Here is a 26487-nt window from a genome sequence, read left to right as displayed (position 1 = left end):
ACTCAATCTCACTGCTTAAACTTAAACAATCTAGTAAAATTAAATCCAGATCTTGGTCAACTCTGACCTCCATTTCACCAGGAGAAAACTAAGACTAATGAGAGGCACTGTAGACAAAAACCTTCACTGGCTCACCTCTCACTGAACGGTTTGCCTACAAGAATCACACCTTTAGAGGAAAAGCCACCCTCTTTCGCAATCAACTAGACTGTGCGAAGAACAGACCCAGGGAGCTCTTCAACATAATCAAACATCAAATGACCACTTTGCCCCTTTCGGATACACCTGCCACTGTTGAACGCAGTGAAGAAATTGCCATCTACCATACAGTAAATCAGCCTGCTCTACTTGAAACTCAGTTCTCTTCCGGGGGGATACTCTTCAATAGTCATAAGCACTGAATAGTCACGCCCACGTGCGGGGACCCCGGAGCAATGCCAATAATATGCACATATATATATATATATATATCATGTGATCAAGGCAGGGATCTGCCGAAGCGTGCCGTGATGGCGGCTGGTGGTGTTTCTAAGTAAATAAATCAACTGGCACTGAATCTGGGTCTACACGTTTTTTTTCACAAGTCCAAGGAAATTGTGTAAGGAGTGGGCTTTGTGGCGCGTGGCCATGGGTTCCTGTTGTTCCCCCAGCTACGCTTGCTTGCACGTGGGCTGGTGGGAGGAACAGGTCCTTGGCATTACACATGCAACATGGGTGAGAGAAAAAGTGATCAAATATCTAAGATATATTGATGATATTTTTATTCTATGGCAGGGAAGTGAGGAGGAAGCACAGTTGTTTGTAAATGAAATTAACGTTAACTTGCTTAATCTCCATTTTACTTCACACATCAGTGCCCGCCAGATAGAATTTCTAGATTTACAGGTTTATGTGGAACATAACCATCTTACTTCCACACTACATCGCAAACCCACCTCTGGAAACACAATTTTACACGCCTCCAGTCTCCATCCGAAGCACACCATTTACAATATCCCCCTAGGTGAAATCTTAAGAGTTAAACGTATATGTAGCTCCACATCTGATTTTGACAAATGCATCAATGATCTCAGAATCAGGTTCCTTGAACGGGGTTACTCCAATCAGATCTTCAACCAAGCCTTGGCTAAGGCAAGGTTAAGAAGTAGAGTGAGTTTATTAACAACACCTGACCCTGACAATGTTGATCTATCTGCTGTTTCCAACATGACCATTAATACTTGTCCCAGGTTTATCACAGCTTATAGTAGTGATGAACAGGCCATCAAAAGAATTATCTAGAAAAATTGGCCCATTATTCTTACTGACAATATTTTGAGTCCTACTTTACCCACCAAACCGGTGATAACATATCGTAGGGCCAGGAATATGGGCATGTCTCTCGATGTCAGCAGTCCTGAGCTTAAACAAAAGGATACGTGGTTAAAGGCAAAACCTGGATTTCGGAAATGTTCTCACTGCAGGGCCTGTAAATTTGGGGAGAATAAAACACTATCGAACCCCATTTTGTCCCAGTGAGATCCCAATTAAAGGCTGCTATGACTGCAAAACGGATTTTTCAGTCTCTGTTCTGATGTGCACCTGTGGACTACATTACATCGGTAGTACCAAAGCCCAGGTGCACGTCAGAATTTTGCAACACTTAAGGGCTATACTACATGCTGACCCTTCCTATCCGGTAGCACGCCATTTTGAGGCCAAACATAATAAAGGTCTTACTTGTTTGAAGTACTACGTGATAGGATCAGTATTGCCCTTACGTAGAGGAGGCAACAGAGTTGTTATAGCGACAACTCGAAACACGTTTGATATTAGAGCTCGATAGTAAATGGCCGAATGGCCTCAATAATACCGAAGATTTTTACAATTTCCTGTAAAATACTATGAACTCTGAAGTGTATACAATATCAATCATTTTTTGCCCCTCTTTGATATCAGCCCAAAAAGAGTTTTGTCTGTGGTCTGTCGTTGTCAGATATCCTGCCCATATGTTAATGAGTAGTCCGGTTCCCTGTTGCTCACTATTACTTATCACAATGGGCAGATATGCATATACTCTCTCTTATGAATTTCTAGCATTAAAAGAAAGTCAGGTTCCCTGTTATCGATTAAGGTTTAGTTAATGCTCATGATCTAAAGTACTTTACTATGTAAATTAATATGAATTAATTGCATATGTGTATGTCATCTATTTTTCTATATTGCGCCGTCTCCTTACCATTTTAAGATCAATGGTTCTTTCATCCTTCCCTCTATTTTTATCACATTTTTAACACATTTTATCACTATTTAACTTTTAGGCACACTTTCTGGAATGTTCTTTCAAGATAATTACATTATGAAATGTTTTTAGAAATGCATTTTTTAGAAACAATGAATAGTCCCTGATTTTATGATGGGTAATGATTGGTTGTTCTTAATGCATTCTTGGATATGTTGTATCTTGTATTTCATTGTCTTTTAGAATATACAGTTTGCACTTTATTTCAAGCCTCTTTGCACACTAGGCATGGTATGTCCTAGCTTTTTTTAGGTTGTTATTTGAGTATTGCTCTGTTAGGCCCTATATCAGTCGGATGAATTCAATTCTGTTTCAATAAGGTGTTGATATAAGCGAGTACAATATTTGATGCTATTTCTTGATGATATATATTTAAAACATCTGTGTATGTGATATATCTGGATTTACCCAGTTATGATATTTTCCCATTATTTACTCAGAAATTACATGGCTATGTATAAAAAATCTTTTTATACGTTGTATATACTGCGCATTGATGCAGAAATCACTATGTTTACAGAATTTGCTGTTTTGTTTTAAAACTTACATAGAGATAGTCTGTTTTCCCCTTTTGTGAAGGTCACATGACCCGGAAGGGTAACAGGCGGAGCACTGCAGCACTTTAAAAGCACTTATAATATCACTAATGCCTTGCATGTGAACAAGGGCTGCTAAGCCCGAAACGCGTCATGCTTGGTTGGTTGGGGAAAATACTGATCTGAATATTGCGGTCTGTCTCCTGCTTCGCCGATCCGGCTGGATTGGAGGTGGTATCTTGGAGTCACTGTTAAGATATATATATATATATATATATATATATATATATATATATATATATATATATATATATATATATATATATATATATATATATATACACACACACACAAATACCCATATATATAGATAATATACATTTGTAGCCTGAAAACATATTACTAAGCTCAATAAGACAGCCATCATTGCATGTAAATCTTTTACATTTGAGAAAATAGACATACAAGTCCTAATATGCAAAATTGCCACCGTGCCTTTAAGCTCTCCAGGAACCCCCCAGGCTCCCATAATGCATCACAGGTGACAGGTCAGTTTTTTTTTCCGGCTCCTCCTGTCAGGATCTTGGAGCATTGAGCTCGCCAGTTAGTGATTTTTTTTATACATTTTTTTTCTGGTTTAAAGTGAACTGTTTTTAGTTTCACTCGACGTATCTAGTACTTGGCTTACTAATACTAATGTTTTTTCTGATGTTTGGGGATTTTTTTCCTGTCAAAATGCCGGCCTTATTTAATAAGTGCCCGGCCTGTGGAAAAAAGATGGCAAAGTCAGACCCTTACTCTCTGTATTGCTTGTCTACCTTCATCTCACAAGCCAGACCAGTGTTACCACTGCAGCAAGTTTTCAAAAAGAACCCTTAGAAAAAGGGAGAAGATTAAAGTGCACTCCATACAGGAAAGAGGAAAATAAATAGCAAGTGGGCGAGAAGAACATCCCCCAAGGAAGCCCTCCTCTCAAACAAGGTTGGAGCGCAAAGTAAAAGGTGAGAAAAGGAGACATCGGTCTTGTATGCCAACGAGGGACAGATCGACATCCAAAATACCTTTGTGCTCCGAGTCTGCATCGTAATAGACGTTGAAACGTCCTTCGCCGTCGAGACAATGTGAGAAGACACATAAGACCAAGTAGACACCAACGCGTAGGCAGTCCAAGTCTGGCTCGCCTAGGACGTCTAGAGGTCGGGGCTCAACGTCTAAGCCCGCCACAGAGAGGGACCATTGCGACGTCGAGATCACTGCCGACGTCGAGTGGTCCAATTGCATCGACGCCGCAATTATAGCATGCAGTGCCTCACTTGTAACACCTAGGGCTTCGACGCCAGAGAGACAGGCATTCGACGTTTAGACGCATGTCGTCGACACATCAGTCGCCGCTCAGGTCGGCGTCGAGTGGGTCACCGTCGAGATCGATCTTGATCTCGAAAAACACCCTCTGAATAGAAGATCACAATCTAGGTCGGCGTCTAGGAGGTCACACTCAAATCAGGGGTCTCTGCCTGCAAAGAGACCTAGGGCGACGTCGAGAGACCGTTCGCGGGACGCCAAGGAGTGCTTCTTCCTCCCCAGCACTTCAGGTGGTACTGATGAGGGTTCAGGAGTGACTTTCACTGTCTCCAGCCCCCCCCAACTAATATCTCACTGAGGTGGCTAGTGGACATAGGAGAGTGGAAGATACGCAGGATTACAAGACTGCCGCGTTTCCTAACAAGATCCAGATCACCAATAATTCAGTCAGTCCACTTTAAAAAAAAATGTTTAAAGGTTTTATAGAGCGCTGGCTAGACCCGGAGGTATCCGAGCGCTTTACATGAGCATCAGATCATAGTTACAAGGTACATCCTTAGAAAGGTTACACTGTTATTAGAGCATGGCAACATAGTTACTTGTAAGGTCAGGATGAACAATAAGCACAAATACGTAAGGGGAAAAGCAGGCAAGAGGAAAGATTCAGGAGAGGGGGGAAGGAGCTGGTGAAGTTGACGGGTAATGAAGGCGGGAAAGAGGAGGGGAGGGTGAAGGACATCGCATGGAAAGAGATGGGGAAGGGTGACGGGGACTCAAACCGGTAGACGAGTCAAAGTAACGTCCAAAGTCCAGTAAACTGTGATCCCAGAGGAAGTGGTATCACCTCCCTATTTCTGTTGCTGGAGGCTCCCTTTACACAGTGGACCCTGAGGGGTCTGAGACTCCAAGGCCTACATACTGGATCCTTCCCCAAAAAGGGGAGAGGGAGTGCTTTGGCAAGGGGCGCCATACCATACCTCAGCTGTGAGTGGCTCCCTTGGCGCAGTGGACTCACTCAGCGGGTACAATGAGACTCCAGAGTATAAATATTGGATCTTTCCCCAACAAGAGGAGAAGGAGTGCTTTGTCAAAGGGCACAAAGGACAGGGGGCTAGGCAGACTAGCAGGCAAGGTGAGAGATTCAGGGGAGATTGGATAGGAGCTAGGGAGGTAGACAAAGGGAGAAAGAGTACTAAATGGGAACAAATATAATTAATGAGTTATTATATAGCGCTGGCTAGACCCGATGGAATCAGAGCGCTTTACACGAGGGACAATAATGTTACAAATGACATCAGTTAAAAATTACATAAGTATCAAGAAAAGCATTTAAAGAACATAGGGGATAAGGCGAATGGAGCAGGAAGGGAAAGGGATAGGGTAAAGGGGTAGGAGGAAGACAGGACGTAGAGACAAGGTGAAAATCTTTCCACGGTCTTGCTGAGTAGGTGACGGCAGTGAGGGGGAGTCCACAACCCATCTTTAGCTATATGGTAGCTCCACCGGGCATCAGCCAAATCGCTAGGTCTCCATAGTCTGGGGTAAGTTCCGCTGGTTCCAAGTCCTGATGTGTAGGCAGGTTAGGGGATAGGTTCACGGTCTGGGCAATGTCCAATTGTCCCAGGCAAGTAAAACAACGTGTAGGGGACCACTATGGAAGCCCTCTTGGGATCAGGCAGGGGACTGTACTGTATACTGGTGGCCATCCTAAGGTTAGGCATCAGGCAGTTAAAGTCAATATCCAGGACAGCTGCCGCCGGAAATTAACAAATTCAGCGTGCACAAGCACACACAAATGCACTTGCTCTCATATACATGCAGACATGCACAAACGCACATACAGAAACTATAAAAAAAAACACAAGCACACGTACAATCAAATGCTCCAGAACAAAAATACCCAAGGACGCACACACAAATACATTCATGCACACACGCACAAGCACACAACAAATGTGCACACGCACTCATACGCGAACAGAGGGCGCTCATACAGAAACATCCACACGCACAAGCACACACAATTCCATGCTCTAATACAATAACACTCAAATACATGCAGACACTATCACACGCACAGACATCAGCGCACAGACATAAGCACACCTACAGAAACATCTGCTTGCACAAACACAAATAGAATCACATGCTCTAATACAAAAACACCCAAATACATGTCAACATAATCACATGCACAGACATGCACAAGCACACACAAATGTGAACATATTCTTTCATACATGCACAGGCTCACACACAAGCGTCCTTGGGGAGGCCTAGATCAGCTCATGCTGGCTGTCGCATGAGGGGCCTGGTGTAATCGTAGACTGAGGAGCATTTCGGGTCACGCAGTCTTTTGCAAGGCACACTAGAGACTGGTGGCCCCCATTCCAGCATCAGCTCAACTCTCAGCCCTGCACAGAAAGCGGGCCATCAGACTTTGTCCCCTACCAGCAGCGGGGGTGGCGCTTGCGGAGGAAATCTCGTTGGTCAGCTGGGTATTCCCCCGAAGAAAATGCCAGGCCAGTGTAGCAGCCGCTGCTAAGCTGGGTCCCGCCCCATGCAGGATCGTTGATGGCAGGCAGGCCCTCGCTCATCGGTGACCCAGATGTCCAATGTGTTGCTCACCGGGAGGTCTTGAACTGCGTTGGGCGCCGACTCCTGCGCCCGGACAGACAGGCTACTAGTCAGTTTGCTCACTTGGGCCCTGTGGGTGGCACTCACATGACCCAAACCTAGAGGCCTTCAGAGCGCGTACCCGACCAGGGTAGCGGAGGAGACAAAATGGCAGGCAAACTATAGGCCTCCAGCAGAGCCGTCACTGCATCCCCGCATTGCCCAGGAGGCTCTCTAGTTGCAGGCCGATTCAATCCCTCTGGGCAGCATTCAGTCTTTGCGCTGGTTCAGGGGCTCTTCCTCGTAGCGCCATTGTGGGCAGCACCCAGGTTCTTTTGGGAGCGAGGCCGCGTCCGCTGCAGTTACCGCTCCAGTGATGCCATTGCACTATGTCTGTCTGAGGGTCGGGGGCTCTTCTGACAATGTGTGCTTCCTCCCACTTCGTCTCTGGATTGTAGATGCCCACTTTAAGGTCAGGCAGAGGGAGCCCGTCCCGCTGGAGGCTTCTAGAGGATTCCCCTCCAAACAGCAGACTGACGTGCCCTCTTGATATGTCTCACACAAGGCCCCGAGTTCAAAGCTGCTACGGGTGCCTGTCCCCGCCTTGCCTCCATCTTGGAGTCAGGCACAGCCCTCACGGTTTGTTTCCCCATATCCCTTCAACAGCACAGAACCACTCAGGTTATGAGGTGGGAGGGGGGGCAATCCGCTCCACTCAAGGAGCCACTGCTGCCGCTCTTCACTCATCACAGCGCTCCAGTTGCTCTGCTAGCGATGCGGTCGCGGGAAATGGCGCCAACGAGGCCCGCACTCACCAAGCTTGTAGAGTAGGTCGCACAGGCAGGCATGTCGGTATGTCTCCGCCGGGTCAAGGAGCCACTCCGTTGCGGGGGAAGTCCCCCCGTGATACCAGCCAGCGTCCGCATCTGTCCGTCGGACTCCTGTCTCGTCCCCTATGCCATTTTGCGACGAGCCCGGGACTCCAGCGGCTCACCCTCTGGGGCGGATTCTCGCCATTAGCGAAGTGTTGCAGCGCAGCAAAAGCCGCCACCTTGGGTACCTCAGCGTTGTCCGTTATTTCCCAGTTTACCCACCAGTATCTCAAGCTGCACTTGTAGCATGCAGGGCCGCACTTGTAAGCGATTGGCTTCGCTGATGTAACTGCATTCTAGGCAGGGTTTCTTGCCACTCAGTGTTGGGTCACGGCGCCATTTACACAGTCCGATATGCACTCGAGCAAGCAATCGGGCGTTCTCCTGAATGGCAACGCCGCGACCGGTCAAACCAGCATCATTGTGCTCCGCTTGTATTCCGGCTGCCAAATCTCCCGACCTATTTCGGCTGAAAGGCAGGACATGCTGCTGACACCCACAATGCACAAACAGATTCTATGAGTGACAGGCCACTCCACAAAGGTCCCCATCTTTAAGGTGGTCATCACGTTCTCCATCTCGACACTGCTCTCCTAGAAGACTGAGCCAAAGATCTTCTTCATGGTCTTAAGACTCCAAGGCTGATTATTCTCCTTCTTCCTCTCCTCCGAGTAGAATATCACCCATTGATGATCTCCTGACCTTCATTGTGGTTCTCTGTCAAGGGGCTGCAAAACTTCACGTTGAAATGCCTGTCTCCACCACCAAGACATCAGTCATCTTTGAAACACTACACCAAAGGTCTTGCTCTAGACCATTGCTTCCCCTAGTGTCTGGCTTGCTGGAGCCTGCTCTGCAAAAATTTCTTACTCCAACATCTGTGGGGGCGGCCCCATCTGGGATCACTAAAAAGTATAAAGCTCCTGAGAACGATCCCCTCTTTCTGAGGGCTGAACCTCCACCGGATCTGTTATCATTTTAGCTGCACGTAAGAATTAGACGGGGCAGCATAATCTGCGGTACCCCCAGATAGAGACAGTAAGGCCATGGATTCTCTCTGCACTACCTCAGCCTCTTACATGAAGGTAGCCAGCGCCTCGACCTTACTGGGTCGGTATGACCGTTCTTTGTGGGACTCTTTTTCACGCTTCTCTGAGGTGCTTCCAAAAGACAAGCAAGATATCCTGGAAATCCTGCAGGAAAGTGGCTAGGTAGCCAATCAAGTTATCAGTGCAGCGGCTGATGCCTCTGATCTTGCTGCCCATGGTTATGCACATGGGATTTGTGCCTGTCGTTCTGCCTGGCTGAGATTGACTGGTTTGAAGCCAGAGGCGCAACATCGCATTCTCAATCTCCCCTTCAATGGCACATCACTCTTCGGCTCTCATGCTCATGACGAAATGTCCAGGATGAAGACCGAACTGGATACCGTGCAGGCGGTTGGGCTCGAGAAGAGGAAGGACTTCAAGCGATGTTACCGCCCTTACGACTGGTGACAATACCAGCAGAAGGTTCAAACCCTCTCAGTGGTCCTCCCAGCAAAATCAAGGAAGATCACAATCCTACCAGCGTGTCCTGGTAGAGGACGAGGAGGGAACTCCAGACAGTTCTAACCTGCTGCCAAGCAACAACAAAAGCAGTGAGTCCTTGCTTCCCCTAACTCAGTCACCCACTCCGGTGGTGGGAAGTGTCAGTTACTACCTGGAAGAGTGGACCAAAATCACACTAGACAAGTGGGTGCTGAATATTGTAAGGAATGGGTATTCCATCAGGTTCAAGTCCCCTCCACCTTCTATTCCTCCTCAAAAGACAGTCATCCATCGCATAAATCTTCTGAGAAAAGGTGTCTGCTCTACTCCTAAAGGATTCAGAAAAGGGGTGGTGATGAACAGAGTGTCTGAATTAAGCAGACCACTCTTACCCAGTCCAAAGATCAGGGCTTGATCCATCACCGGTATTTAGCTCACTGCATCATCCCAGCTCAGAACCTGGCTATATGCAAATCAGTCTGTCCCTGGCCCAGTGCATCATGGGAACAGGGCAGACTAAACTACCAAGCCAATTCTTCACCAGAAAGGAGACAAGCTTCCGGGGACCGGTTTCTGGCATTTCAGCCGTCGTCGGCCCGGCTTGCTTGAATCCTGGTGGTGCAGTGAGCAAGGGACTCATGTCTGAGTATACCCTGCCACACCTATAGTGGCCAAAAACGATTCAGAAAAGGGGGTGGTGATGAACAGGAGGCCATTGAGGAGGTCCCATGACATCAACGTCGGCAGGGGATCTACTCCTGATATTTTTTGGTCCCAAAGAGGTCCAAACCAGAAGTTCAGCCTATACTAGATCTCAGGCGTCTCATGTTCATTCTGAGCGAGAGGTTCAGAATGCTGGCGATGCATCAAACAATCCTGCATCTACATCAAGGGGACTGGATATGTTCCATAGATCTTCAAGATGCCTATTTCCACATTACAATCTCTCCAAAACATCGGAAGATTCTAAGGTTTCACATCCAATCAGACCACTTCCAGTTCACTGTCCTGCCCTTCGGTCTGAAGTCGGCTCCTCGCACATTCTCAAAGTGCATGGCAGTAGTAGCTGCTTGCTTGAGGAAAAAGCAAATGTTTGTCTACCCTTACCTAGACGACTGGCTTCTCAAGAGTGCTTCTCCAACTCTTCTTCAGCAGCACCTCGCGTACTGCATTCAACAACTACATCGGCTCCGTCTACACGTAAATTTAAAAAAATCCATCTTCAATCCAACACAGAGGATACACTACCTGGGCGCAACTTTGGACACAGTAAACGCAAGAGTGTTTCCTTCTGAGGAGTGACTATCATCCATTCTCCACAAGTGTCAAACTTTCCTGAAGATACCTCAGCCCACGGCCAGGCAGATCTCATCTCTGCTGGGTTTAATGGCCTCGTGCATTTTCTAGTCCCAAACGCCAGACTTCACATGAGACCACTACAGCAGACTCTGGAGTATCAGTGGTCTCAAATCTCCAATTGGTGGGAGGACACTTTAACTCTACCTCTGCCTGTCAGGCTCTCCATCAAATGGTGGATGCGACGGACTCATCTCATCGTAGGAGTCCTGTTTCAACGAGAACTGCCAAAGCAGAATCTGGTGACGGATGCTTCCCTTTAGGGATGGGGCGCTCATATGGGACCACTACAGATCCAAGGAATGTGTTCAGAGAAAGAGTAACTATACCACATAAACATGCTGGAACTCTGCGCGGTACATCTAGCTCTCAAGGCGTTTTTTCCTTCCATCAGATCGGCTATTATGCTTGTTCAGACTGACAATACAACGATGTACTACCTGAACAAACAGGGGTTTTTTTTTTACAAGTTAGGCCCGCTCTTACTTATTTGCAGATGTTAGGTAGCACTCGCAACATTTTCTGTGTTGATACTTTTCTTGTGGCTGCTGTTCGGAACAAATCTAAAAGATCAGCCACCCACAACAACCCTGTCTGATTTGATCTGGATTTTAATATGTAATTATGGGTCTTCATTGTATATTGTATATTGATTGTTATTATTGATTGTATATATATGAAATGTTTTTTATCTTGTCTTTTATGATTTTAAGTAATCGAATAAAGTGTTTTGACGGACTACTGTATTTCGCCAAAGCAGGTTTGCAATACTCCTCCATAAAGGTTCACCTGGCAGCGATAACAGCCTATAGAAAGTCTCCCACTCAGGCTTCGTTCTTTCAAATGCCAGTTGTTAAAGATTTCCTGGAGGCTCTCAAGAAGGCCTATCCTCCCGTCAGGGCTCCATCTCCTTCCTGGGAGCTGAATGTAGTCCTCTCTAAACTAATGGGTCCCCCATTCGAACCCATTCACAAAGCTTCCCTTCATCTTTCGTGGAAGACTGCCTTTCTCGTGGCAATCACATCTGCTCGCAGTGTAAGCGAGATACAAGCTTTATGCTCTTCAGAGCCTTATCTTGTTTTTCACACAGGGTGGTGTTACTTACTCACCCGAGGTTCCTTCCCAAGGTGGTCTCTGATTTTCACATCAACCAGTTACTCTTCCTACGTTCTTTGCAAACCATGTCACTCCCGCTGAGAGAGCTCTGCACTCTCTAGATCTGAAAAGTGTTAAAATTATATCTTGATAAAACAAAGTGTACGAATGTCTGACCAACTGTTTGTGAATTATGGTCCGTTGAACACTGGTTTCCCTGCCTCTAAAAGGTCAATTTCTAGATGGATAGTGTCATGTATCATGTTTTCTTATCAACTGGCACATAAGCAGCTCGTGGGCTAGCCGAGAGCGCATTCTATCAGTCAAAGCAGCCACATGGCGTTTGGTTCATACTTTCGCACGCCATGTCTGCCTTGATTCTGACACTCGAGCGCATTCTCAGTATGGTCAAGCATCCTTGTGAAATTTGTTTGGGTAATATATGTTGGTAAAATGGTTTTGATATGCTGGTATTCGTCCGCAGGGTATGGGAAGGGCTTGCTATTCTATTCAGTACTTCTACCAATTGATGAGTATCCCCTGGAAGAGAAGGATAAGTTACTTACCTGTAATCCTAGTTCTCTTCCAGGGGTATACTCTGTCATAAGCAACCCTCCCTCCTCCCCGGACGAATACCAGGTCTATATATATATGTACCTGTTATCCATACTGTGATTACACTGTTATACCCTATCCAAATGAACTGACCTAACTGTCACCTGTGGTGCTTGATGGGAGCCTGGGGGTTCCTCGAGGTCTTAAAGGCACGGCGCCTATTTTCCAGTTTTGTATGCATCCTTTCTAGGCTAATCTGCCTCTATGATCTTGCCTTTTTACTTTTGAAAATAAAGGTTTTGTGTTGTAAAGCAAACTCAGGACAGTTATATACATATATGTATATGTGTATATATATATATATATATATGTATGTGTATTTATATGTATGTGTATATATGTATGTTGTATGATGATGACATGTGATCTAGCCTCGGCTGAGGCGAAACGCGTCATGGCGACTGGTGGGCTGTTTATTCTTCACGAATAAATGCACTGACAACAAGAGCACGGAGTCTGTGGCTTTACTCAATCTTTCCGATTTGGCTGTGTGGCGTGGCGTGGCTGCGCTTTGCTGCGTTGCATCGGACTCGACGAAATGTATATGTGTGTATGTGTATATGTATGTGTATATATATATGTGTATGTGTATATATATATATGTGTGTGTGTATATATGTGTGTGTGTATATATGTGTGTGTGTGTATATATGTGTGTGTGTGTATATGCGTGTATATATATATATGTGTATATGCGTGTATGTATATGTGTGTGTATATATGTGTCTTATGTATATTATGACTTGTATGTCTTTATTTTTTCAAATGTAAAAGATTTACATGCAATGATGGCAGTTTTATTGAGCATAATGTTTTTTTCAGGCTGCATATGTATATTCATAGTATCTATATATATATATATATATATATATATATATATGGGTATTTATGTTTGTGTGTGTGTGTATATATATATATGCTATTGCTCCGGGGTCCCCACACACTTGGGCGGGAACATTCTGTACTTATGACTTTGAGTATACCCCTGGAAGAGAACTAGGATTACAGGTAAGTAACTTATCCATACTGCAAGGGTGTCAATGGCAGTCGTTAAATGGTTTACGTCCTTTCTACAATATTGCTGTCAAACAAATACACAGCTGTCTCTCCAACTCGACTCCTGTGTACAAAGTGTACCTCAAGGCTCTGTCCTCTCCCCAGCACTATTTAATCTCTTCCTGGACCCCTCAACGCCATCTTGAACCAAGCAGGTGTCAAATACCTATATGCCAATGACATGCAAAATAAAATCACTCTGTGTGCTCTCCGACAACTGAACACCACACTAATTGGTGGGTGAACTTGATTAACTTCAAACAGGCCTACCCTGTCACAATCAGATGTAGCTAACACTCAGGCCTGAATCCTCCTTTTGTTCCCCAGCCAGGCCAGACCCAATGACAGTAGGCAACATGTTGAAATCAGTGTCAGTCTGCTTGACAGATTGCTAGGGTTTTGCATATCTCACTTGGGGCACTCTTAAAAGGGCGAGAGCCTGGTGCAAAAACAGGTTTGAGGCATGTGTGCTGTAGATACACATGCTTTGCATACTTCGGCCATATATTGTTGGGTCCGGATGTTTCCAAATTGTTTTTCTTCGAAGAAGTCTTTTCCAGTCACGAGGTAAGGTGACTCCTCTTTTTGGTGATATTGCGCATGGGCATAGACACTATTGTTTGTTTTCTTTCCACCATCGGGTTCGGACGTGTATTGCAGCGCTCCAATTTGAAACCGTTAATCGGGATCCCTTAGTTGCGCAATTCACTCTACCCTCGTCTGACAGCAGATGAACCCTGCTTTGTTCTTCCAGCGTTCCATCTCTGTGTTTCTTATTGGTACAGGAACCTTGAACTGGATTTTGGTTTTTGATGTGGGAGGATGCTAGGATTACCAAAGTACACTGCTCACGCGCACACCCAACCCTCATCGCCCAAGTATAGTGTCGACGAACACTGCTGTCATCTTGAAAATTCCCAAAGTAAGCATGGTTAGCACTGGAAACCTTTACTTTATTGGTTAAAGTGTGCCCATGGGTCATTCCCTTTCACTTTCATGCCAAGCCTAAATGTGGCATCCCCTGGCACCCACTTAAGAACACTTCTGGGCCTGGAAAGATTGGAAGAGAACTGAACCTGCTGTCTGCAACTGAGAAGTGGCTTGGAGGACTGTTTCTGCTCTCCTTTGTACCCAGGGCAAAGAGGTTGGCTTCAAGGACCATAAGGCTGAACTCATGTTGAAGCTATAAGGATACAACAAGCTGCAAGGTGCCTTTCCTGCAGCTGCCCAGCTAATCCGTGGCAACTTGACCTGAACTGGAGTCTGCCTGATGCTCAGGGAGTCTGTCAGTGACTCTCCTGGGAGTTTTAGAAGTGAAATCCAGTGTTGGATTGGGACCTAAAGGGTTAACGTCAGAAGCTAAAACCTTTGAACACAGTTAGCATATCTGGCCTGTGCTCCATATCAGTTAGATTCAAAATGTGTCTAGGCCCTGATCTACCACCCCCATTGACTAACATTGGCACTTTGTGCGTCTTAACTTTCAGATTCATGTCTCAGGTTCCCCTTACTGGAGTTTTGTAATTTTGGTGTAATTTTATTTATTACATTTTACTCTATTCTAATTCAGTTTGGGAAGTTTGTTTTGCATTTCGAGTTTATGAAATTTTGTTACTACATCAATAAAACGCATTGCCTCTAATCTAAGTTAAGCCGGTTTGCTCTGTGCCATAGCTACCAGGGAGTTGAGCTTGGGTTTATTCAGTTACTTTAGTGGCTCACCCTGACAAGTGTTGTGATTATTACTTGAGGTGGGTACTAACCTTCATCAACTAATTAACCAATGTTTTACTGTGTAAAAGGGGCAAGCAGCCAACAAGGGGGCTCCACCACTCTGAAAAAGGAGAACAATTGTATTAGGAAGGGCCAGTTGGAGAGCACAACCTGCCTATCAGTGAGACCACTAAGTTGGGTGCTGTCCCAGGGTGGCAGGGCAAAGACTTAGTCCAGGTAATCAAGCATGGAGACTTGAGCAGGGGAGGGGAAAGAAAAGTACAGAGGGTTGCGAGGAGGAATTATCAGATGGAAAAAGAAATTTAGAGAGACCTAAAGGATTTAGATTAATACTGGAGGGTATAGGGAAGCCAAATGTTAGTACAGGGGGCTCCCATGAAATCAGCACCACCATTATCAGGGGAATTTTAAGATTCCTTAACCAAGACCTTACGCAGAGCTTTGGGGGTCTAAGGGAGAAACCAAGGTGCAGGCAGTACTCTGACCTGACAATCCTAAAGATTCTTGCTGTTACCATAGTCATATGTTGAATAGGAAAGTGGAAAATATGAATTTCATGTTTTTTTTCTTGTTTGTAGGAGTCCTAATCCGATGGGGAAGGAAATAGTTGAAGTTAATGAGTCGTCTGTAGCTGTAAAAATAGCACCTTTGATGCAGGATAACTTGATTGTGTTGGAGAAGTCTGTCCAGTCAGTTGTTCCTGCTCCAGAGAAGAGTTTTGAGTTGATGCCCTTGGCATCTGAAAAGGTGCCATCTCCTACTACCGATAGGATGGCATCCCCTTCTACAACTTCTTTAGAGAGGGTATTGCCAGAGAAGGTGTTGCCTTTGTTGGAGAAATCAACATCCTCGTTAGAAGTGGAAAAGCAGTGTGTGGAAAAGGATGTGCAAGTTTTGAAAGGAATTTCTCCTATAGAAGATCAGACTGTGGCAGTGTCTTCTGTGATAGAGAATGCAACTCCACCAGTGTTAGACATTGGTTTGAAGGAAGCAACACCTAACGTGTCTGAAAAGACTGCACCTGTTGTGGAGAAGACTGCACCTCATGTAGTGGAGAAGGCAGCAGCAACTTCATCAGTGGTGGAGAAAGCAACAACGCAGCCTGCTGGCGAAAAAACAGGGACTGATAAAACACAGCCAATTTCCAAGGAAAAGAGACTGTCCCGTAGTCGCAGCAGTTCCAGTTCCAGTAGTAGCAGTTCCTCTTCCTCCTCAGACTCCTCTTCCTCTTCTGATTCCTCTTCGTCTTCTTCTTCTGGTTCCTCTTCCTCCTCCTCCCAGTCCAGGGCGCAGCCTCAGGCAAAGTCTAGTGCCAAGAAAAAGCCCTCTCCTGTGCAACAACGGTAAGTGTGGTGCTGCTTTCTTTACTCAAATACCTATAATGTGTATATGCCTACTTTCCCATATCCGCTTCAGTAAACGGCAATAAAAACGTACAGACATCTGATGTGCAGTAGTTGTATTGCCCATCTTACCCAAATAGCCAATCCTATGGTGTGGTTTTGGCATGTCTGAGTGGAGATCCTCCACTTAGCCTTTAGACACGGTCCGCATTTGTCTTTCATTCTAGGTATTCTCTGAAATGTTCCTAAATAATGTAATACCTCCACCCCTTCTGTTTCAGTCTTTATTAAATAATTGAAACAAACTTGACTTTAGAAGACAACCTTGTTTATTTAAAATATTTTCATTGATTTTTCATGAAAACCACTCATTTATAAAACAAACAAGCAGCAGTTGGCATCTGATAGTTGCAGTTCATCTCTCTATATCCCTGTTCTCCTCTGTCACCTAGGGGAGTACTTTGGTCCATTCCACTTGTCATAGTTTAACTCAAATGCACATAAATGTGCTGCTTTCCCATCGTCTGCTCCACAAGCACTGATAAAGTCCCAGTCCATAGTGTTTAGGCTGTGGCCTCCAGATGTTCTCTCATTTCTTAGGGCGGTCTCTTTCGAACTACACTGATTCCCATGTTATTGTACAACAGACAGTTTACATATCACTTGCTAACTTGCTCCCGAACACATCTTCAAGCAGTACCTCTGCAGACTATCATTTACCAGATATCAGGTCAGATATTGATGCTCGTTTTAAGTGCATGTTCATTCCATATCCCCAACAAAATAACAGCAACCTTTGTAACCAGGGTTAATATCACCAGTACAATTGAGTATGTCCTGGGACATTGATGTGTAATATGATTCAAGTCATCACATCCTCTCCTGCTTTAATCCACTTAAACTCTCCAAGATTGTTTCAGTTGTACGTGCATGTATTAGTCTGAACATAATTTTTATTCGGAGTAGGTGCAATCTGCCCTGCTCACCACCTCTTTGGAATGCAGTAATACTTCTTCCCATTCTTCATTTTCTGATGGACCTAAGTAAGTAAAATGTTCATAGCATAGTTGGATAAAACATTATACATTAAAAATTCATACACAATACAAATTACAGGTAGACCCTAGATCTTTCAACAGGCAAAACCTTAGTTGGCACAATGTGGCAGGAGTCGATCAGGTTTTTATTCATATCATTAGAAGTTGTATTTATATACAATGGATTTCCTGTGCAAGATCTCAGTTGATTAGTCAAAGCAATGAATTGCCCTAACCTCCTGTGGGATCACTCAAAATATTAAACTACACATTTTTTTCAAAAGCGAATTTAAAAAACAAAAAAACTATTTTTGACAAATACTGCAGGCAGTATTGACCAGTTTTTGTATATTTTCCATAGGAACTCAGTGTAGTCCTTTTTAAACTTGTGTCCTTCTGAAACCGTTCACAAGTCCTGCTTTGAGCCATCGTTCTTAGTAAATATCTGCATGCAGGATCAAGAACGTTAAAACCCTATTTTCCCATGAGCCCTATTCAGTATTCTATTAGGAGGTAATGAGTACTTGTTTGAGTTTTCTTCCCAAAGAGGTTTCTGATTTTTACAGTAATCTGACGCCCCCACTTTTCTTTCTATAGTCACTAGTTAGTCTATACACCTCAATATGTGATCCGAACGCAGGCAGTAAAATAGAGGAGCGCAAAGCATAAATTTTCTCAGATTCCACGGTTAGATTTTCTTGCACACTACTGGCGTGAGGGAAGCCTCTCTAGGTCTGCTCCAGGATTTGCCATTTTTCATAGTTTTCATTTAATGTTTTTTTTTAGCTTGATTGCTATCGGCATGGAAAGTGAATGCAGCTGTACTATTTTCTTTGTGTCCCTTTACCCAGAACACTAGCTTAAATGGCCGAAATGCCTTGAGAAATGTGCTGCTGTTGAAAAGTGGAAGATCTACATGCAAGACTAGAATACTTTCATGTTTTCATCCAAGCCATAACCCAGACATGTGACATTTGAGACATTTTTCCAAAGATAACTTTAGAATCAGACCAGACTCCAGGAATTGACACTCTTAGAAGAACAAGGATAATCTGTTCCTTCCATCTCTATGTAAAATAAACTGATGTTAATGCATTCAACCACAAATCTTCATTGCAGTCTTCCTGCCCCTGATGTTCATACAAGGGCATTCACTTTCTTGCCCCTAGGGAAAATCTACATCCAAGTAATCTTCAACTTCCAAGTCAGTTAAAACACACTCAAAACTATCAAAAGTTATGTTTTGCATCATATTTCAGAAATTCATATAAAAAGATGTAAACCTGTCCATCGTTACTGCTCACTGTGCAACTATGTTTTTTTCAGTATTGGATCTCTTTTGGATTCACATGCTTTGCACAATTTGCCAAATAGTGGTTGGGTTCAGAAGAGTTTGTTTCAAAAACGTTTGAATTAGGAGTGGTCCTCAACCTAGTTTGGAGCCTAAGTGGAATAATAACTCTAAACCCAAAATGCCCCTGTGTGCGCCCACCATCTTGGATTAGTTCTTTTTGTGATACACTGGTGCATCGAGAGAGCTCCTGAAGAATTTGTGGAAGTCAAATCCTCAAGAGAAACACAAAGCGGTTGAGACTGTGGCAGAGATTGATGCTGGATGTATGGTAGTGTGGAGTGGTGGGGTCGTCAACTATTCTCAAAATAGTAGTTAGTTCAGCCCATTTTAGATTACGAACACACAGTTTACATGTTGCCCAAAGTGTCATAGGAAGTTCGCACTAAACTACAAACATCCAGTTTGCATGGTTTCCTTCCCAGGAGAACATAATTGTGAGAATTGTTTTGCATGGTCCTTGTTTAAGCCAAATACTTAAATCTGTAGAGACAACATACTTTGAGCATATTGTGCAGCTGCTATCATGTCAGGGCTCTTGAAGTTAGAAGAGAAAGGGTGCTCAGTTGACTTATTCAAAGGGACTCAGGGTATGCATAACATTTTAAAAAACATTGGGCCCTTCAAAAAGGTAATCAACAGTGGAACGTAGAATTACAATGAGACATGTGTGAACTTTCTCCAGATGGAGACTGTTCATTTATTATATTAAACAATTATTCAAAACCATAAAACAAAAAAATACCTAGGCAAAGGATTGGAAATCAACAGATTTCCAGACCTCAGGCATTTATATACATAGTGACTCAACAGTAAATCCACATTCAGTCAGTCACAATAGAAACCGCATCTTATGCTCCTAAGGAATTGAAGTAAAACAGATTAGCGTCAAGACACAGAAGTTGATGACGTTTCGATCCCAATTATGGTTGGTGGATCATCATCGGGACACGAGAATTTATGCCTGGGTAATAGCCTGGTAAGGAGAAAAGGAGAGAAACTGGGGGTAAAAAAAAACAGGAAAAAGAAGAGGGGTTATACATCCCCCAACATCCCCCAACATAATCTGACTTGGACAAAACACCAATGTGTAGTACATAACAAGCCTGTAGCCCTGTTGTAGTAGTAGTGGAGCAGTCAGACCTTCCACCTGGGTCCACTGGTGCTGCAGCCAGAGACCGCAGGTCTCCCACCAATGCAAATAACTGTACACCCATATGTTCCGGTGTCTGGGTGCGATTCAGCAGGTGTATCTTGATACCATGCTCAACATCTTTGCATGTATGACAACCCCCATTGGTGCACGTTCGGGCCTGCCTGTGTTTATTTTTAATAGAGCAGGAGGGAGTAGCAGAAATGGGTTCACTCCGCTTCCATATCTGATAGACTACTAGCCGCAGATAACTTCACGTAGATTTATCCCCATGCGTGAGACTAGATCCGGAAAATGTTTGCAACAGCATCCCTGCGCGCCGGGGGGGGGCATCACGCGACTTCACCCAGACGTCCGTGTATGTGACGTCTGCGAGGTCACAAGTCCCGCCCCGGCGCACCTATGTCAGTTTTTTCCTTTTCCATGTGCAACGTGGATCCGGATCGTGCTCTGGGCCTGTTTAGGCCTTTCCCTTTACGCTACTGAGTTTGTGTGGGAACTGTGTGCGAATGCCTTCGGGCTTTGACTTGCTCGTCTTGTGGATGCCTGATGGCGACAGATCCTCACCTCCTCTGCATGTGGTGTTTGGGGGAACACCACAACTCCACTGATTGCGAGGCGTGCCAGCAGAGGAAACCGAAGTCCTGGGGGGAGCGCTGAATGAAACTTTTCGGCCCGCTTGTCCAGTTTTGCAGCGTGAATCTTTCTGGATTCACTATGCTGTGCATTATTCCGCGGTCTAGTGGTTGGGTCCGTAATCGTAGTCTTTTTTTTTTTTTTTCCGTAGCCCAGTTGGGCGTCTACGTCCTACCTTTTGGTGTACTTCCTGTGACGTTGGCGCGTTTCCTGCGGAAGCTCCCACCTTTGGGCGCCATCTTCAGATTGTTTTTTCCGCCGTTGGGTCTGAATGGTTCCCGAGGGGCTCCCGAGTTTTGGAGGAAAGACACAGAAAAGTCGAATTTGCACGGAAACGACTGAGAGGACGACTAGGAACAAAACCATTGAGCCGGGACGAACGAGAAATTCGTGAACGTTGTCGTCCAATGGAGAATGCGCACACAGGGGGCTCTGAGTGCAAGAAATGGACAAGACACTTTTTAAATTCTGCCGTAACTGCCACCACAAATAGGCCCAGAAGGACCAGCACCCGGTTTTTAACCTCTGCCTACCGGTCGTCCACGAGAGCAAGGACTGCAACGCCTGCTCCGCCTTCACACCGAAGACTCTCCGGGTTGGAGAGCAACAGAGAAGAGCCAACTACAACAAGAAAGGCAAGGGATAACCACCGTCCCTTCGAAACCTGGGGCTCTCGAGCAACGAAGAGGACAACGTCGCTGGAGAAGGCGACTACTCTGTCGTAGAGACCAATAAGAAGACTTCTAAAGAGGTAGGCGAGTCGACTACCCCTAAGCCCCCCGACAGAACCTCGACAGTCTGAGGCAGACTCTCGAAAACCAGAGGCGAAGTCCTCGAAGGGAGCACTGGCGCCGAAAATCTCGACGGCCGCAGCTGCATCCAAGGACAAACAGCCCAGCGGATCCTTTGAAAAGGACACCCAGGCGGCGAAGACCAGCGAAAAGCCAAGGCCCTCGAATCACGTCCCAGAAAAGGAGCGTTCGAAAGAGAAATACCCGAAGGTCGCTTCGTCAACTAAGGACCCAAAGCCCATCTCGACGTATACGTCAGAGATCAGCCGAACCATTCGACGCCGAACTGGAGAGAAAGAAAAGATGGCTTGAGGCCGAAATGGCTAACATCCTGCAAAGAAAGGAGTTCGCAGAAAAGATGAAGAGGTTCGCGATTCCGTCAAAGCCAATGACGGTGATCGTTGAAGTAGAGGAGGAGGACTTCGAAGCCAAAGAGCTGCCGAAAAGTCCAGAGACCCTGGACCATCCAGAGGAAGAAGCCTTCTACTACGAGGAGAAGGGCAAAGACTATCCTCTGCTCGGCATCCTCGGGGACACAGGACCTGGAGTGGCAGGACCTCGACACCGAAAGCCTAGAAGAGGCCGTGGACACGTACCCTTCAAGGGCTTTCCCGAAAGATGACATTGGGGTCTACAATATGGTCATCAAGAACGCGACAACAGCCTTTGGAGTCAAGCTAGATGAGGAAAAACCGAAAGCAGACTTTCTCTTGGAGACCCTGCTCCCCACACAAACTAGGAGCCAGTACCTCCCCATGCTTGAGTGTCATGGCCCAGGGGAAAGAGGCGTTCAAGGAACCGGCAACATGCAGGTCCGTTAAGCCTAGGACGGAGAAGAAATATAAACACTCGTCTAAGGATCCTCCCTACAACCAAGGATCAGTTACGGCGGACTCCATTATTGCGGCGACCGCCAGGAAAAATGCACATGTGCCAACAACATCAGGGCCACCACCAGACCAGGAAAGCAGGAGGATGGACCTAACAAAGGAAGATAGAAAGAAATGCAGCGATGCATTGGCGCATGGCAAGCTCAAACGCCCTGCTGAACAGCCACCAGTGCCAAATTCTGGATGAGATCAGGCAGCTGATCAAACACCTCCCAGACGAGAATTAACAAAGCTTCACACCTTGTGGAAGAGGGGAAAAATGTGGCAAATTCTTGCCTCAAAACAGCCTTGGATGAAGCTGACCCGTCTAGCAGGCTGTTGTTGGAAGTCCCGGACAGAAGGCAGGCCTGGCTCAGGATCTCAGGCTTCAAACCAGAGGTACAGCACACCATTCTAAGCAATGGGGAGACAGTGTTTGGGGCGCCGGTGGATGAAAAGCTCACCCAGCTCAAAAAAGAAAACAAAACTGCAATTTCCATGGGGGCCTTACAATTCAGGGGGGCGAAAAGGGGTACTCAGTCACAGAGACTGAATGGAAGAGGGGGAAACCAGCCAGGAACGTCACACCAGACTTTCCAACAGTCCCACCAGGGCAACAGCCAGACACCACAGGGACATCAAAAACAAACCTGGCACTACCAGCAAAGGGGACAGTCCTTTCGCGGGAGGGCGAACGGACGTGGGCAAAATAAGAGGGGGCCAACAACCCACCTCAAAGTGACACCGTCACGCAATACGTGCCCACCCACGCTACTCCTCCCAGGGTGGAGCACAACAAGACCAGTACAGGGTTTCACGGACAAAACATCAACGAACATGTAACACCAGTAGGAGGCAGGCTGTCATTTCTTCAGGGAGTGGAAGAAGATAACCACAGACAAATGGATACTCAACATCATACAGTTCGGATACTGCTTAGAACTGGAAAAAACACCGCCAAACAGGAAGCCAAAAAAAAAGATGCAGTCAAGAAAGGAGCTAGAGCTCATTCAAAAGGAGGCGAAGGAACTCCTCCAGAAGGAGGCCATCGAACCAGTACCTTACAGAGAAAGGAACAAGGGAGTGTACTCGACCTAGTTCCTGGTACCAAAGGTGGACGAAACACTGAGACCCATCCTGGACCGAAGGTTCCTTAACAAGTACATAAAAACACAAAAGTTCAAGATGACGTCCCTACAAGAGGTCATTCCTCAGATAAGGGACGGAGATTTCATGGCCACCATAGACCTCAAAGATGCCTACCTGCACATCCCAATGAACAGGCGGCACAAACATCTAATGAGATTTACCATCAACTAAGATCACTACCAGTTCACAGCCCTAGCATTCGGACTAAAATCCGCAACAAGGGTCTTCACAAAGTGCCTCGCAGCAGTGGCAGCACACTTACGGAAGGAAGGGATCCATGTATACCCTTACTTGGACGACTGGCTAATAAAGGCAAGTTCACACAGGACATGCAAAGACCACGCACAGCGCGTGACAAGTACACTGGTGGACCTGGGATTCGCCATTCACTGGGGGAAATCCTCAATGGAACCAGAGCAAGTAAAAATCTTCCTGGGAGCAAATATCGACACCATACAGAACAAGGTGTTCCCCAGCGACAAGAGAAAACTGGCCCTGCTGAAGGAGACACGCCTCTACCAGAAGGGCCGAGCTCTGACAGTGAGCAAGGTCATGGGCATGAAGCACCACCGACCCCCAACGGTGACCATCACCACAGACTCCTCCAAGAAGGGATGGGGAGCACACATGAGCAAGCTCAGGGTGAGGGGTCTGTGGACTCCAGCGGATGCGGTCAATCAAATCAACTACCTGTAAATAAAGACCGTGTTCCTCGCCGTGAAAGCCTTCCAGACAAAACTGTACAGCCAGAGAGTGTTGATCCAAACGGACAACACAACAACGATGTTCTACATAAACAGGGAGGAACACAATCCGCTCTGCTATCGAACCTAGCACAGGAGATATGGAGATGGGCCATCCCACTAAAGATAGACCTGCTAGCCATACACCTACCAGGGAAAGACAATGTGGTAGCAGACAGGCATTGGCATTCCACAAGTGGGAGCTCAATACACAGGAAACGCAAAAGCTATTCAGAAGGTAGGGAAACCGACAATAGACATATTTGCAACATGCCAGAATGCAAAATGCCTAAACTTCGCATCCGGGCAACCAGGGGAAGGATCCCTGGGGAATGCCCTATGGATAAGCTGGTCGAAAAAATCCCCCCCCCCCTCCCCCCCCCCCCCCCCCCCGATACCACTGATAGAGTACTCAACAAGTGCATAACTCTGATCCTGGTGGCACCCCAGTGGGCCAGGCAGACCTGGTACTCACAGATAATGGAGATGGCACAGTGTGCACCCCACAAGTACGAGAAAAGGAAAGACTTACTCTGCGTGCAAGACGGAGAAGTAATACACCCAGAGCCAGAGAGCCTCAGCCTAGCAGCATGGCTCCTGAAGACAGAGTTTGCACACCTGAAGTTACCTGAGAGCACCCTGCGGGTACTACGAGAGGCAAGGAGACCTAGCACACGAAGGTGCTATGTGGCAAAATGGAAGAGGTTTACACAATGGTGTAGCAAGAAAAAACTACACAAGAAGATGACAAGGGAATCAACGGTGCTAAGATATCTCACGCACCTGCTGAAGGGAAAACGAAGTTCATCCTCACTGAGAGTACACCTAGCAGTGATAGTAGCCTACACAAGAGGAGAAACAGGGAAGAGTTTCCTTACATCACAGATAAAGAAGAGATTCCTGCAAGGGGCAAAAAGGATCGCACCACCAAAGAGGGTGCTGCCACCGGCATGGAACCTCAATTTAGTCCTAACAGAACTCTTGAAAGCGCCCTTTGAACCCATTCATAAAGCCTCACTACAAATGCTAACATTGAAAACAGCCTTCTTGGTGGCAATCACCTCGCGCAGGGTGAGCGAGCTACAGGCGCTAACGCTGCAAGAACCCTACATCCAAATACACAATGATAGGATGGTAATGAGAACTGACCCACACTTTATGCCAAAGGTGGTGTCAAGGTTCAACATCAACCAGACAGTACAAATACCAAGCTTCTTTCAGAAACCGGCCACAAGCGCAGAGAGGGCACTGCACACTCTGTACGCTAGAAGGGCAGTAATGCACTACATAGAAAGAACCAAGGAACACAGGAAAACAAAACTGTTCTTTGTGTCCTTCGCAAACAGTTTCCTGGGTAGACCGGTAACAAAGGGAACCATCGCACGATGGATCGCACACACTATACAACTCTGCCACAAGCAGGCAGCCCAAGAACTAGCAGAGGGGGCACAAGCCCACTCCACCAGGAAAAAAGGAGCAACTATAGCTACCAGAGGCCCATTTTTGCAGCATGCCTTTCCCTCTCTGCCGATGCGGTTGTCTCCCCGTCCCAGGAGGCCTGCAGGCTGGACTCCTGGGGGCGCAATGTTTGCCTCAACCAGTGCGGCACTGCGGGCCCTTAGCCTTCCACAGGCGAATGCAGAAGACCAGGTCTTCAGTGCGTGCGTTCTGTCGTTTTTATCTGGCAGGATGTTCGTCCTGTTTATTTGTTCCTTCCTCCCCTTTTGGCGCTTTATGGGATCGGTTTGTAGGTACTTCTGTGCCTTTGTGTTCTAGTTGCCCCTGGTTGGGGCCAACTATCTTGTCCTGCACCAGAATCTATGCCTCTGGCGCGGATTCAGGATGCCCATTCCAGAACTAGTACCACATCACAGATCCAGAAGAAAATCCTAAAGATCGATGGGGAGAAAAGCAGATCACAATTAAGGCATTTGCTATGGGCAAACAGTTCATGAGTTCTTCTGTTCCGACTCTGATCCCCTCAACTTATATATGATGGTGTAAACCTGATAGACTAACCAACTTTAATGACCTCTCCCCAGCCAGTGGTCTGGAAACCTCCCTGAAATGGAGTGGGTTTTTTTAGGGCCTCCTTTTCTAGAAGTCGCGACCTAGTATACAGTAGGGAAGAAAGCTGCAAGGGTGCTAGACTTGACATTTCCCTCTGAAGTCAAGACTAATGTCCTTGTGGCCTTTTTACCTTAATCACAGACCTCACAACCCTGGCTCCCTTTCAGTGATGCCCTGTTGGAAACCGTCCTGGCGGCCCTCTTTGATGGTGGCAAGGCACTTTCGTCCAGCTCCATGTGACCCACCCTCCCTGTTCACTCGCCTATTTTTTCAGACTTTACCTGTGACACTGACATACATTGAATCCAAACTCTTGGAAGTTTGGAGCTAGAAAGTTTTCTCATCAATAAGTT

The 26487-nt window shown here is 46.0% G+C and overlaps 1 protein-coding gene across 6 annotated transcripts in view; it reads left to right on the top strand.

Moving 5' to 3' along the window:
• LOC147703187 (uncharacterized) overlaps window positions 1-26487 on the top strand; it is a 901849-nt gene that overhangs the window by 728659 nt on the left and 146703 nt on the right. For all 6 annotated transcript variants that reach the window (XM_086931719.1, XM_086931718.1, XM_086931717.1 and 3 more), the window contains exon 12: window positions 15571-16335. In XM_086931719.1, coding sequence (XP_086787845.1) covers window positions 15571-16335 — 765 coding nt within the window. The remainder of the gene's footprint in view (window positions 1-15570; window positions 16336-26487) is intronic.

Source organism: Lissotriton vulgaris, chromosome 7 (assembly GCF_964263255.1).
Source record: "Lissotriton vulgaris chromosome 7, aLisVul1.2, whole genome shotgun sequence".
Lineage (NCBI taxonomy): Eukaryota > Metazoa > Chordata > Amphibia > Caudata > Salamandridae > Lissotriton > Lissotriton vulgaris.
This window is presented reverse-complemented; position numbering and strand designations above follow the sequence as displayed.